At 54.6% G+C, this 11,117-nt stretch overlaps 2 protein-coding genes across 4 annotated transcripts; both read right to left on the bottom strand.

Annotated features, from left to right (window-relative positions):
* Positions 1 to 1,204: 1,204 nt before the first annotated feature.
* On the bottom strand, positions 1,205 to 2,778 carry FTL (ferritin light chain). The gene is made up of 4 exons (XM_079723934.1): positions 2,467 to 2,778; positions 2,154 to 2,300; positions 1,676 to 1,801; positions 1,205 to 1,511 (listed from the first exon to the last, which is right to left on the bottom strand). The coding sequence occupies exons 1-4, from the start codon at positions 2,566 to 2,568 to the stop codon at positions 1,359 to 1,361; spliced, it is 528 nt and encodes a 175-aa protein (XP_079580060.1). The 5' UTR covers positions 2,569 to 2,778; the 3' UTR covers positions 1,205 to 1,358.
* Positions 2,779 to 6,129: 3,351 nt separating this feature from the next.
* Positions 6,130 to 9,984, bottom strand: BAX (BCL2 associated X, apoptosis regulator). Of its 3 annotated transcripts, none has more exons than XM_079722941.1 (6): positions 9,915 to 9,984; positions 9,303 to 9,354; positions 9,065 to 9,211; positions 8,547 to 8,682; positions 6,688 to 6,792; positions 6,130 to 6,274 (listed from the first exon to the last, which is right to left on the bottom strand). In XM_079722941.1, the coding sequence occupies exons 1-6, from the start codon at positions 9,946 to 9,948 to the stop codon at positions 6,170 to 6,172; spliced, it is 579 nt and encodes a 192-aa protein (XP_079579067.1). In that variant the 5' UTR covers positions 9,949 to 9,984; the 3' UTR covers positions 6,130 to 6,169. The 3 variants fall into 3 exon arrangements, with proteins under 3 accessions (XP_079579067.1, XP_079579065.1, XP_079579066.1); XM_079722939.1 differs by lacking the exon at positions 9,915 to 9,984 and adding an exon at positions 9,844 to 9,896; XM_079722940.1 differs by lacking the exons at positions 9,303 to 9,354; positions 9,915 to 9,984 and having other exon boundaries at positions 9,034 to 9,130.
* Positions 9,985 to 11,117: the final 1,133 nt, after the last annotated feature.

The raw sequence follows: 11,117 nt of genomic DNA, 5'->3' as shown, positions 1-11,117 counted from the left end.
GGAAGGCAACTCTCTTGTTTTTGACTCGACTTGCAAGTGGCAAAGTTGGCTCAGGCTCTTAAATTCCTCAGTAGCACTAGCCACTTGCAAGGGCTCAATAGCCACTGTGGCCACATGTGGCCCATGGCTACCCTATTGGACAGCACAAGTACAGAACATTTCCATCACTGCAAAAAGTGCTATTGGACAGCACTGGCTTAGAGCATGTTTCTAGGACTCTGGCCTCTGGCCTTTGGCCCTACCGTCCCCTGGATGACTATACTTTTGGAAAAAAATCTTTTTCTCCTTTTAGTTCTAATCGTCCCTAGGCTACACGTGCATCTCTGAATCAGTCGCTCTTCAGGGTAGTAGAAAGCTCTGATTGTTTGAATTTGTTTGAATTTGGATGTGTGATCATCTTTCTGTTAGCCACAGTGTTTGTGACATCCGAGTGTCCCCTCCCCCACCAGAATTACCAGCAGGAAGGGCATGGTGCTGAGCAGACAAAAGAACAGCTGTCTAGCAGCCATTTCCTCTTAGATTCATCTAGCAAAAATAGGACGGGGTAGGGGGTCAGAGTTGACATCGTTTTATTGCTTGGACCCAGCAGCTGCTTAAGTCATCTTCAAGCTTCTTCAGTTCCCATTTGGATAATTTCACATCCCATTTCTGTCTGTGCTGAGCCCTGAACCCCTAGCTCAGCACCTCTTTCACACCACGTGCCCTCAGGTGCTCAGACCCACTAGCCAGGTTCTACCTATTATGTGCCTTGAATTCCACCCCTGTAACAAACAGCCTTTGGAGGCCAGACCTGGGTGTGCCTCCTGGTTACCATGGGTAATTTACAGTTTGTCTCAACTAACCCATATAAAGGAGCTCACATTTCTACTTAGCCTCCCAGAATTCAGGCAGAGTACTTTCAGAGCTTGGCAAGTGCCTAGCAACATAACTCATGTGAACCGGTTTCTCATTACTGATCTCCTTAACAGCTGTCTGCTTCCAGGTTTTACTAGACTCTCCCTGGAGTCTGGGCTCTACCATCTTAGGGGGGGCAGTTAACAGCCTGGCAAAGCAGAAAACCCACTACAGCAACACCCCACAGGTGTTATTATGTCTTAGAAGTAGAGCGCCAAACTCCTCTCTCCCTGCCAGCCCAGTGCAGCCAGAAGCTTTGTGAAAACAGATCCCACCTTTTTTCCCAGGATACACACACAAAACCACTAGCTGCTGCAAAAAGCTTTATTGTTTCCATTTGGTCCAAGGCTTGGGAGAGGGCTCCAGTGTGGTTAACAGGCTGCCTACTGGCTGCAGAGAGGGGCTTCAAGCAGAAGCCCTGACACCAGAGGGCCTCCTCAAAGGCCACTGGGCTCCGGAGGCTCCTAGTCGTGCTTGAGGGTGAGCCTTTCGAAGAGATACTCGCCCAGCCCAGCCTGGGGACCAGCCAGCCTGCGGAGGTTGGTCAGATGGTCACCCATCTTCTTGATGAGTTTCACCTCCTCATCTAGGAAGTGGCTCTCCAGGAAGTCGCAGAGCTGAGTGATAAAAGAGAAGAAAATGTTGCCACGTACAGATCTAACGATGTGACTGATGGGGGAAGGAGGCTCAGAAGGAAATCTGCCCAATCAAATGAGGCCAACGCTTAGTATGTAAGCATCATTCCAGGGAAGGTCTTATAGACGTGACTGGAGATACTTACGTGGGGGTCTGCGCGGGCACAAGCCAGGGCATGCAGATCCAGAAGGGCCTGGTTCAGGTTCTTCTCCATGTTAATGGCAGCTTCCATAGCGTCCTGAGTTTTACCCCACTCATCTTGAGCTGGCTTCTATACCGAAAACAGAAACGGCTCAGTACTAGCCACATACTCTGGAAAAGACTAAACACTAATTTTCCAGTAGTTGCGAGAGTAGAGGGCTTAACCGGAAAAAAACGTCTAAGAGTTTGTATCTGTCATTCCCTAGTGTCCTGTAACTACACGTCCCAGGATACTACACGCTGCGCTCTGGACCGCCACGTCTTGGGAGAACTGGGTGCGCCTCGATCTCCAGCTGTAATAACCCACAAAAGACTGAACTCAATCTCCGAGAAGCCTACGCGGTGCCTAAACCGCTACAGTCAAGGGGCCTCTAGTGCAGGGACTGTTGGGAGATGTAGTCCGCTACCCACACACTATTTACCTGCACGTCCTGGAAGAGGGCGCGGCCGCCACGTTGGTTTTGCATTTTCAAGAGACGCTCGGCGCTCTCGTGCTTCTCTTCGGCCAATTCGCGGAAAAAGTGGCCCACGCCCGCCAGAGCCACATCGTCGCGGTCGAAATAGAAGCCCTGCGGGAAGAGATGGCGGGAATAACGGTTAGCAGGAGGCGAGACCAGGCATGCGGACTCCGCCTTCTGACTATCCAACAGGACAAAGAAGGCCAGCGCGTGCGCAGAGGGCCGGAGGTGCGCAGCTGAGGGGAACTTGGGCTGGGGGCGTCCTGGGGACCCTCACCAGAGAGAGGTAGGTGTAGGAGGCCCGCAGATGCATGTTGACCAGGCGGTTGACGGCGGCCTCCACCTCGGTGGAATAATTCTGACGAATCTGGGAGCTCATGGTTGATCGGTAATAAGGAGTTCGGCTCAAAAAATGGTGTTGGCTGGTCCTGGTGACCGAGGACAGCTGAGTGGCTGACTCCGAAGGTTGGACGGTGGATAGATGAGTGGCTGACTCCGAACGTTGGAGGGTGGTCGGAGGCTGGAAGAAAGGGCGACCCTGGGTCTGTTCCGTCCAAACACTGTTGAAGCAAGAGACAGATCCGGGGAACCGCCGAGCGCAATGAGGCGGCTGTGGCCAAGGCGGCTTCTTTTATAGCGCGCGGGCCCTCGGAAGTGGGACGGTCAGGGAGAGCAATCGGCCAATCTGCGGTGGCGGGAGGCGGGGCCTGGAGCCCACGCGTGACCAATCAGGAGCATATAGGACTCCTAGACCCCGCCCCCACCGCCCCGGAGGTGGGGAAGTCACGCGCCTGTAGGCGAGGGCTGTTGTGAAATGGGGAATGGGGGGTTGGGGGTTTTCGCGGGATGCCACGGCTCTGGGGCTAATTCTGGGAAGTCAAGGGATTCTGGGGGTGGGGGTGGGGAGGGAGACTCTCTGGTAGGTGAAAGATTAATGAGGACACTGGGAACCCTGGAAAATAATGATCCCTGGGTCCTGGGGGTGTCTCAGGAAAGTAGGTCGGATTCTGGTGCTGTGTCAGGGCACGGACTTTACTGGAACCCTGGCGGGGGGCGGGTTCCTCAGAAGTGCGGAAACCTCCAGATGACTGGGGTTTGCGCTTGCAGATAAGGGGGTACCCGGATCATTGAGAAGTTTGGAAGGCTGTGAGATGATATTTCTGGAACCTTGGGTCTCTCTCTGGGAGGACCTGGAGCCTTGGGGTTCGAAGGTGGGGGGAGTTTCTGTAGCTTTAGAGTTCACAGAAGTCCATATTTTTCTGGAAACTTCCCCGGGGGGGTAGGGCGGTCTTTAGGCCCTTGAAGTGATCTGCGAGATTAAAAGGACAGTTGTAGAGCCCTGGTGTTCAGCCCCGGAGTGGGGGAGAAGGATGTTTCCAGAAGCCTAGTAGGGGCTTTTTAAAGAGGTCAGGGGTCTTGGAGAGCCTTTTGGAGCCCTCGAAAGATTGAGCCCCTTGGAATACCTAGGGGCTATTTTAGGGGCTCACTTTTTCTGGAAGCTGAGATGGGGAGGGGTGAAATGACACTGAGTTTTGGGGGTCCCTCTGAGGCTGCACTTCGTGGAGATGACTTTGAAGGCAGCCAGAGACTGGGAATTCTTTCTGACTCTGAAGCAGCTTCGCTGAAATTGTCCCTGTCTTGCCTGACACGTGCTCCTTCAAGATCACGGAGAAGTACTGGGTCCTGGTGAAACAAGGAGGGTCTGGGGACCTGTGGATGGGATGTCTGTCTTTAACCAATGGACATTTTTAAAGTGTGTCTGGTCCAGGCTGGTGCCTGGGTGGCAGAGCTGGCTGAAGGAGCCCTCCAGGAGCTCCCATTGTGGTTGTTTGGGGGGAAGGAGAAACAAAGACAGGACTTTGACCCTATTTCAGTGCCCTAATGGAGGCAGCTGTCCGGCTGGGGCAGGAAAGCTGAAGCCGCTGGGGCGTTGGGGGTTAGAGGTCAGGGCTCACCTTGCAGAGAAGCCTCTCCAAGCAGCCTGGGCAGGGTACTCCCTGATCAAGGGGACGCCAGTCAGGCTGGTGTCTGGGGTCCTCAAGGGGTGTCTGGGCCAGTGGCCAGGAGAGCAGCTGTGCTGAGTCATGCTGAACTCAGCTCTGGAAGGGGCTCCCGCAGAGGGGCGGGGTGGAGCCCGCTCGCTGACCTCAGCTACTTTGGGTGGACAGCAGTCTGGCTGGGACCCGGGGGAACTAGGCGTGGCTGGGCCCCAAGTCTGGCTCCCTCCCCCAAGGTGCCACCTTGAGTGCTTTGTCTCAAGGCACTTTTTAGTTCCCTTGATGGTTTCCCTGGGCTCCCGCCTGTGGCCATATTGTCCCCCCTCTCTGGGTGGTGACTCAGTCTCCCCTCACTTCTGTCTTATCTGACATCTCTCCCCTGACTTGCAGTCTCTGGGGCAAGCCTCTGGGGGAGGGGCAGTTGCCCCAGGCACACAGTCACAGTGGGGTCTGAGTTACTCATTCACCAAATTTCATACCTCAGCCCAAAGACCTATAGCCTGGGAAAGGATAGGTGACCTGGAAAGTGCTCACAGGTGGAGGGAGAGGAAGCGGTGAGATAAAGATGATCTGAAGAAGGTGGGGGGAATCAGGGGGGATGGGAGAAGACAAGTGACCCAGGGGAACAGGGACAGAGAGACAGGGGGACAGAAAGACCCAGAGAGGGACAAAGAGACAGGAACAGGGACAGAGAAGGGGACAGAAGAACCCAGAGAGAGGGGGACGGAGAGCCAGAGGGGTGGGACTTCCCTGGTGGCGCAGTGGTTAAGAAGCCGCCTGCCAGTGCAGGGGACATGGGTTTGAGCCCTGGTCCGGGAATATCTCACATGCTGCGGGGCAACTAAGCCCACGAGCCACAACTACTGAGCCCGCCTGCTCTTGGGCCTGCGTGCCTCAACTACTGAAGCCTGCGCGCCTAGAGCCCATGCTCCGCAACAGGAGAAGCCCAGGCACTGCAATGAAGAGTAGCCCCTGCTCACCACTACTAGAGAGAAAAAAACCTGCGCCTAGCAACGAAGACCCAACTCGGCCAAAGAAAGAGAGCCAGAGAGGTGACAACCAACTGTGACTCTCCGAGTGACCTTATTCTCTGTAATTCCCTTTTCTGATTCTCCTTCTGTGGCTCAATCTACTGTGCCTCTTTGTGAGCGCAGCATCTTCCCAGGGGGCCGCCCCTCTCCTGGAGGGCCCTTCCCATTTACGGGGCCAGACCCTAGCCTCCTCCTCCTCCTCCAGCCCCTCCCTCCACAACCTGTCAGTCTCCAGCCTGTGTGTCTCCTCTGCAGCCACACAGCTCAAGCTCAGGCCTCCCCTGGAGTCCCCACCTTGGACCCTCTCTCCAGCCTCCTCAGCCTTCCAGCCTCCAAGGGCTTCCCCAAAAGGCTCCAGAGCCCTCCCGAGGTCTGCCCCCCTCCAGCTTCTTCCCCATTTCTCCACCTCAGTAAATGTGCAAATTCCTGTGGTCCCATTTGGTGGAAGCTTCCAGGCCCTAGTTCCCAGGGTCCAGGAGGCTGCTTTGCACCCTGCTACCCTGATATCCACCCCCCACCCCCGCCCCAGCCCCAGCCCCCTCTGCCGGGCTTGGGCCTGGCACAGTGCTGCCTCTAACACAATACCCTAGGCTGTGACACATGACTCATGTGATCTCAAGTCACCTCGGTTCCCCTCAGGACTGTGGGCTCCTTAAGGGCAGGGCCAAGACTTAACTCACCACCTACCCATAGAGGGCACCAGGCAACCTCAGAAAAAGATGTGTCAGCACGTGAAGCCTGGTCTCCTGCGACAGCCAGGAAGTGGGCCCAGTGACTCAGACTCTGAAAGTGTGGCCCGAAAGAGGTTTATTGCCCCCCGAGACCACCCCTCCCCACCCCACCCCAATAATTACAAAAGTAAGAAAAATGCCCATGGCTCCCAGTCCCCACCCCTCCCCCCAAAATGCCATAATTTATGCAGAAAAGACACAGTCCAAGGCCGCTGGTGGCCTCAGCCCATCTTCTTCCAGATGGTAAGCGAGGCAGTGAGTACTCCGGCCACGAAGATGGTCACTGTCTGCCACGTGGGTGTCCCAAAGTAGGAGAGGAGGCCGTCCTGGGGATAGGGACATGAGGCACTTCAGCAGCTCAGCCGAGGGGCAGGCCCTGGGCCAGCACGTGAGGGGTCACAGAGAGGTCAGAGGGCATGAGTGGGGGCAAGGGCCTAAGATTAATGGTACTAAAGAGTTGGGGGCCAAAGAATTATCATAGAACTTGAGGGATTCCGAAGGAAGTAGAGGCACCAGGGAGGGCAGAAGGCACTAGTCAGGTCAGAGGTCACCAGGAGGTCAAGAGTCATGGAGAGGTCAGTGGGTGCCATATGAATCGGGTTGATCAGACATGTAAGAAAACGCATTACAGAGTACATCTGATGATCCGAAAATGGGGAGCGGGGCACCACTGTGGTGGGCTCAGGAAGGCCCAGGGGTCCCAGAGGAGTGGGGGATTGGGTGGGGTTAGGGGCCTCACCCAACCACCCTGGTCCTGGATCCAGCCCAGCAGCCGCTCTCGAAGGAAGTCCAGTGTCCAGCCCATGATGGTCCTGATCAGCTGGGGCACCTTGGTGCACAGGGCCTGCGGGGAGTGGGCTGGGCCTTAGGGAGTGAGCCTTGTCCCCAGTGCCTGGGGCCGTGGCCCCCAGCCTCCTTTCTCAACTCTCTGCCTCCCCTCCTGCCCTTCTGCAATCTCTTTTCCACTCACAGTCAGAATGAGCTTCATAAATTGTAAAGTGGATCTGGTCACTGTCAACTGCCCTGCTCACAAACCATCTATGGCTCCCTAGTACCTCTGGGATAAAAAATCAAAAGCACATCTTGGCCCACAAGGCTCTGTGTGAAGCCTCTGACCTGATCACATTCCAATTTTCCTCTTCTTTTCTGTGCCTCATTGCCCTTCTTCCATATCTTTTTTTTTTTTTTAATTTTAAACTTTAATTTTTATTTTTTCTTTGGCCACTCCACACAGCTTGTGGGATCTTAGTTCCCCGACCCGGGATCGAACCCGTGCCCCCTGCAGTGGGAGCACGGAGTCCTAACCACTAGACTGCCAGGGAATTTCCACCCTTCTTCCATATCTTCATTCCCACCAAATTCTTAACCTGCTTCAGGACCTTTGCACACGCTGATTCTGCTGCCTCAATGGGCCTCAACCAAGGGAATTTTCACTCATCCCTCAAAGCTCAGGTCTAATGTCACTTCCCCAGAGAGGGCTTTCTGACCTTCAGACCAGGTAAGGCCTGACGCCTGCTCTTCAACTCCCTAAGCTTCCCTACTCAGCCTTTTATCTCACTGCTTCTCACCTGCTGTCCCCAGCTCCACACGCAGCCCTACCATCACCCTGACTGCTGTCCCCCTCACCGCTAACATTCAAGCCCCATTAGCTCAATCTTGCAAACACATCAAAAAATCTACTTCTCCACCTCTAATGCTGCCCCCCCGACTCCAGGTCAGTCTTCCATTAGCCAGGACTATTACAGGTACTCCCTCGTCAGCTTCCCAGTTTTTGCCCTTGTGCCCCATAATCCATTTTTCTACCCACAAGGGCCAAAATAATTTGCTGGGCTTCCCCTCCCCCAATATTTTATAATGAGAATCTTCAGAGAGAAAAGTTAAAACAATTTCTGAAGCGTACAGGCATATACACACAACCTAGATTCTACAATTAACATTTTGCTCTCCTTGCTTGAAAAGTCTTTTCTATTTATAAATCAGGTCACCTCACTCTTGTTTAAAACCAGCCAATCACTCCTGTCGCGCTCAGAGTAAAGCTAGTCTTTACAGCGGCCCACAAGACCCTCGCAGTCTGCCCTCACCTCTCACCTTCTCCCCCTCCTCACTCTGTTCTAACCACATGGGCCTCCTCATTGCCCACAACACACCAGGCTTGGTCCTACCTCAGGGCCTTTGCATGTTCTGCCCCTCTACGGGATGCCTTTTCCCCCATCTTTATACAATATATCACTGCATCTTTCTTGTCATTCCAACTTCGGCTTTCACGTCACCTCCTCTTAGAAGTCTTTCCTGACCACTTTGCCCAATCACGTCATCCTAGTTTACTTCGCTCAGCACTCATCATACGACGTGGCCTCCCTGAGAGCAGGGACCTAGCCTTTTCTGTTCTGTGTCCTGGGTGCCGAGTACAGGTCACACACACCATAGGGCCCATAAATGTTTGTTGAATGAATAAATGAATGAAAAAGCAGACAAGCGGTCCATAGCTCTCTCTCTCCATTCCCTCTGTGGTTCCTGGGCTGCCACAGGGGTTGACCTCACAACTCCCAGGTCCTCATAGGGGAGCCTGCCTGGGCTCACAGCCCTGCAGCTGCCCACCTTGAGCACCAGTTTGCTGGCAAAGTAGAAAAGGGCGACAACCCGGCCCCAGTTGAAGTTGCCGTCAGAAAACATTTCGGCCGCCACTCGGAAAAAGACCTCTCGGGGGGAGTCTGTGTCCACGGCCGCGATCATCCTGCAGGAGAGAGGAGAGCCAGTGCTGGGGAGGGAGGATCAGGCGGAGTGTGGAAACTCTGGTGTCCACCCCGTACCAAAGATAAGGAAACTGAGGCCTGAGCCAGGAAGCCATCATGGGGGAGAGCCACAAGGTGGACATTGAGGAAATTGGGGAAAATGACTCCCTGAAGGAGAGTTTCAAGATCCTAGGGCAGGGGAGGGCTGGGAGTCCAGAGTGCTGAGTTGAGTGGTGGGGCCCTGGACCCCTGGGTCTGACGGAAAAGGGGGCTGTGGGCCTGGACTCCAGGCTCCCAGGGAAAGTGGGGGCTGGGAGCTGGGACTCCTGGGTTCTGAGGGAGAAGGGGCTCACTGGCTGGACTCCTGGGTCCCAGGGACCACACCTCTGCAGCTCCATGTTACTGTCCAGTTCATCTCCAATGCGCTTGAGACACTCGCTCAGCTTCTTCGTGGATGCATCCTGGGGCGCCTGCTCCAGGCCCAGCTCGGGTGTCTCTCCCCCCATTCGCCCTGCTCGATCCTGGATGAAACTAGAGTGGGAATGGAGTTGCAGGGAATGCAGAATCAGAATGGGGCCTCACTCCTCAAATCTGCTCCGCAATAATCAGACCTCAAACTCACCCCTGAAGCAAAAGGGCCCCTGTCTTCATGATCTGCTCAGAGCTGGTGGGCCCTAGAGGAGAAAGGAGGGAAGAGGTGCCTGGACTCTTGGGTCCTAGGGGGATCCAGGGAACTGGAGTGGCTCATGATCCCTGAGGGAGGACAACGCTAGGGGACCCTGCATTTCTGGGTCCCTGGTAGATAAAGTGACTGGGGGCCCAGGCAACTGAGTCCCTGATGGAGAAAGAGGCAGGAGTCCTGGGCCTGTATCCTTCATTCTTCCGGGGGAGGAGGCTGAGGGAACACTTCATGCAACCAGACCCCTGGCCTGAGGGGAGACCCGCCCCTCCCACCAGGAAGTGGTGCCGGCAACAAGCCCGGGCCTGCCCCGGGGGCTTGGATTATGGGGTTCCCCAGCTTCTCGGGGGTCCGAGAGCGCCAGACAGGAAGGGATCCGGACGCAGAGGCCAGAGAGCCCGGGACCCCGGGAGTGGGTGGAAGCTGGCAGCGCCGGATCCCGGAGTTTCTGCCCCGGAGTGCTTGGCGATCGCACGGCCCATACCGGCAGGAGGGATCCTGGGGTCGGCCGGCGAGGGGCTCGCCCTCCTCCCGCCCGTCCGCCTCCCGCCTCACCCCCGCCTCTGGGTTGATCCCCGGACCCGTCCATCACCGCCGCTCCCGCCGCCGCCTCTCGCCGGGTCCGCCCGGGCGGCCTCAGCACGCCCCTGGTCACGTGAGCGCCCCGCTGAGCGTGCGTACTCTCACGTGATCGCCCCGCAAAATGGCCGCCGCGAGCCGCTGCCCCGCAGGGCTAGCAGGACACAAGACCGCACCTGCCTCACCTGCTCCGGGAAGGCTCGGCCCCTATCACGTGACTGCCCAATCAGCACTTCCCCTTAGGAACTGGTCGTGGCGCCATTCCACCAGGCACGCGTTCAATCGCAGCTTTAAGTTTTATTCTTTCATTCATTACTGCAATATTTTCAAAAGTTTCAGGTGGGACTTGAGCCCTTGCCAGGACAGAAGGAATATCAGAGGCCAAAGATAGCATTCTTTGAGGCAGGACGTTCCAGATGACTAAAGTCTATGAATGTTTATATGTGTTTCTGTGAAAATAAAAGGAATCTGAAGTTCAAAAAGTGATAGATTGGTGATAGATTGGCAGGGTGAGGACAGAGAGGCTCCTGGGGTCCGAAATGTGCTATATATTTATCTGGGTGGTGATTACTTGGGCATACACATATTTAAAAATTCACTGAGTTGTACACATAAGACGTGCAGTTTACTGTATGGAAATGATTATATCTCCCTTTCAAAAGAAAATAGTAAGAAGAAAAAAGAACTGAGATTAGAAAAATAGGCTGGGGTCAGATGATGAATGGTTTGGGCATATAAGAGAAGGGAATCTATGTCCCAAGCGTGGCTGGGAGCCACGGCAATTGAAGATTATAGGTGTCTTAATCCATCAGCCTGACAACACCAGGAATATAGTCTGACAAATTAAAGTTTATTGACCCACTGAGATGATGGAGACCACACAACAGAGAAAGCATGGAGCATCTTGACAAAGGAAAAGGTAGAGTTATTATAGGATTTGGAGGAAGAGTGGAGTTTAGATGATGACTGTATGTTAGGCTCAAAGCCAAGCAGTGTGTGGACTGCAAAAGGAACCAGGGTCCTGTATCCTTGCAAACTACAAGATGAATGTAGATGTGTAGTGTTGGGTCAAGAAACCCTTTACTCTGCACCTGGGTTGGAAATCAAGGCTGCTACTATGTATCAAATGACTTCGATCCTACAGGCAAGAGTGGGATGTTTCATTTTTACTGATAGAAT

Source organism: Hyperoodon ampullatus, assembly GCF_949752795.1.
Source record: "Hyperoodon ampullatus genome assembly, chromosome: 18".
In the NCBI taxonomy this organism is placed as follows: domain Eukaryota; kingdom Metazoa; phylum Chordata; class Mammalia; order Artiodactyla; family Ziphiidae; genus Hyperoodon; species Hyperoodon ampullatus.
Note: the sequence above shows the minus strand (reverse complement) of the source record. Positions and strands in the feature narration are given on the sequence as shown.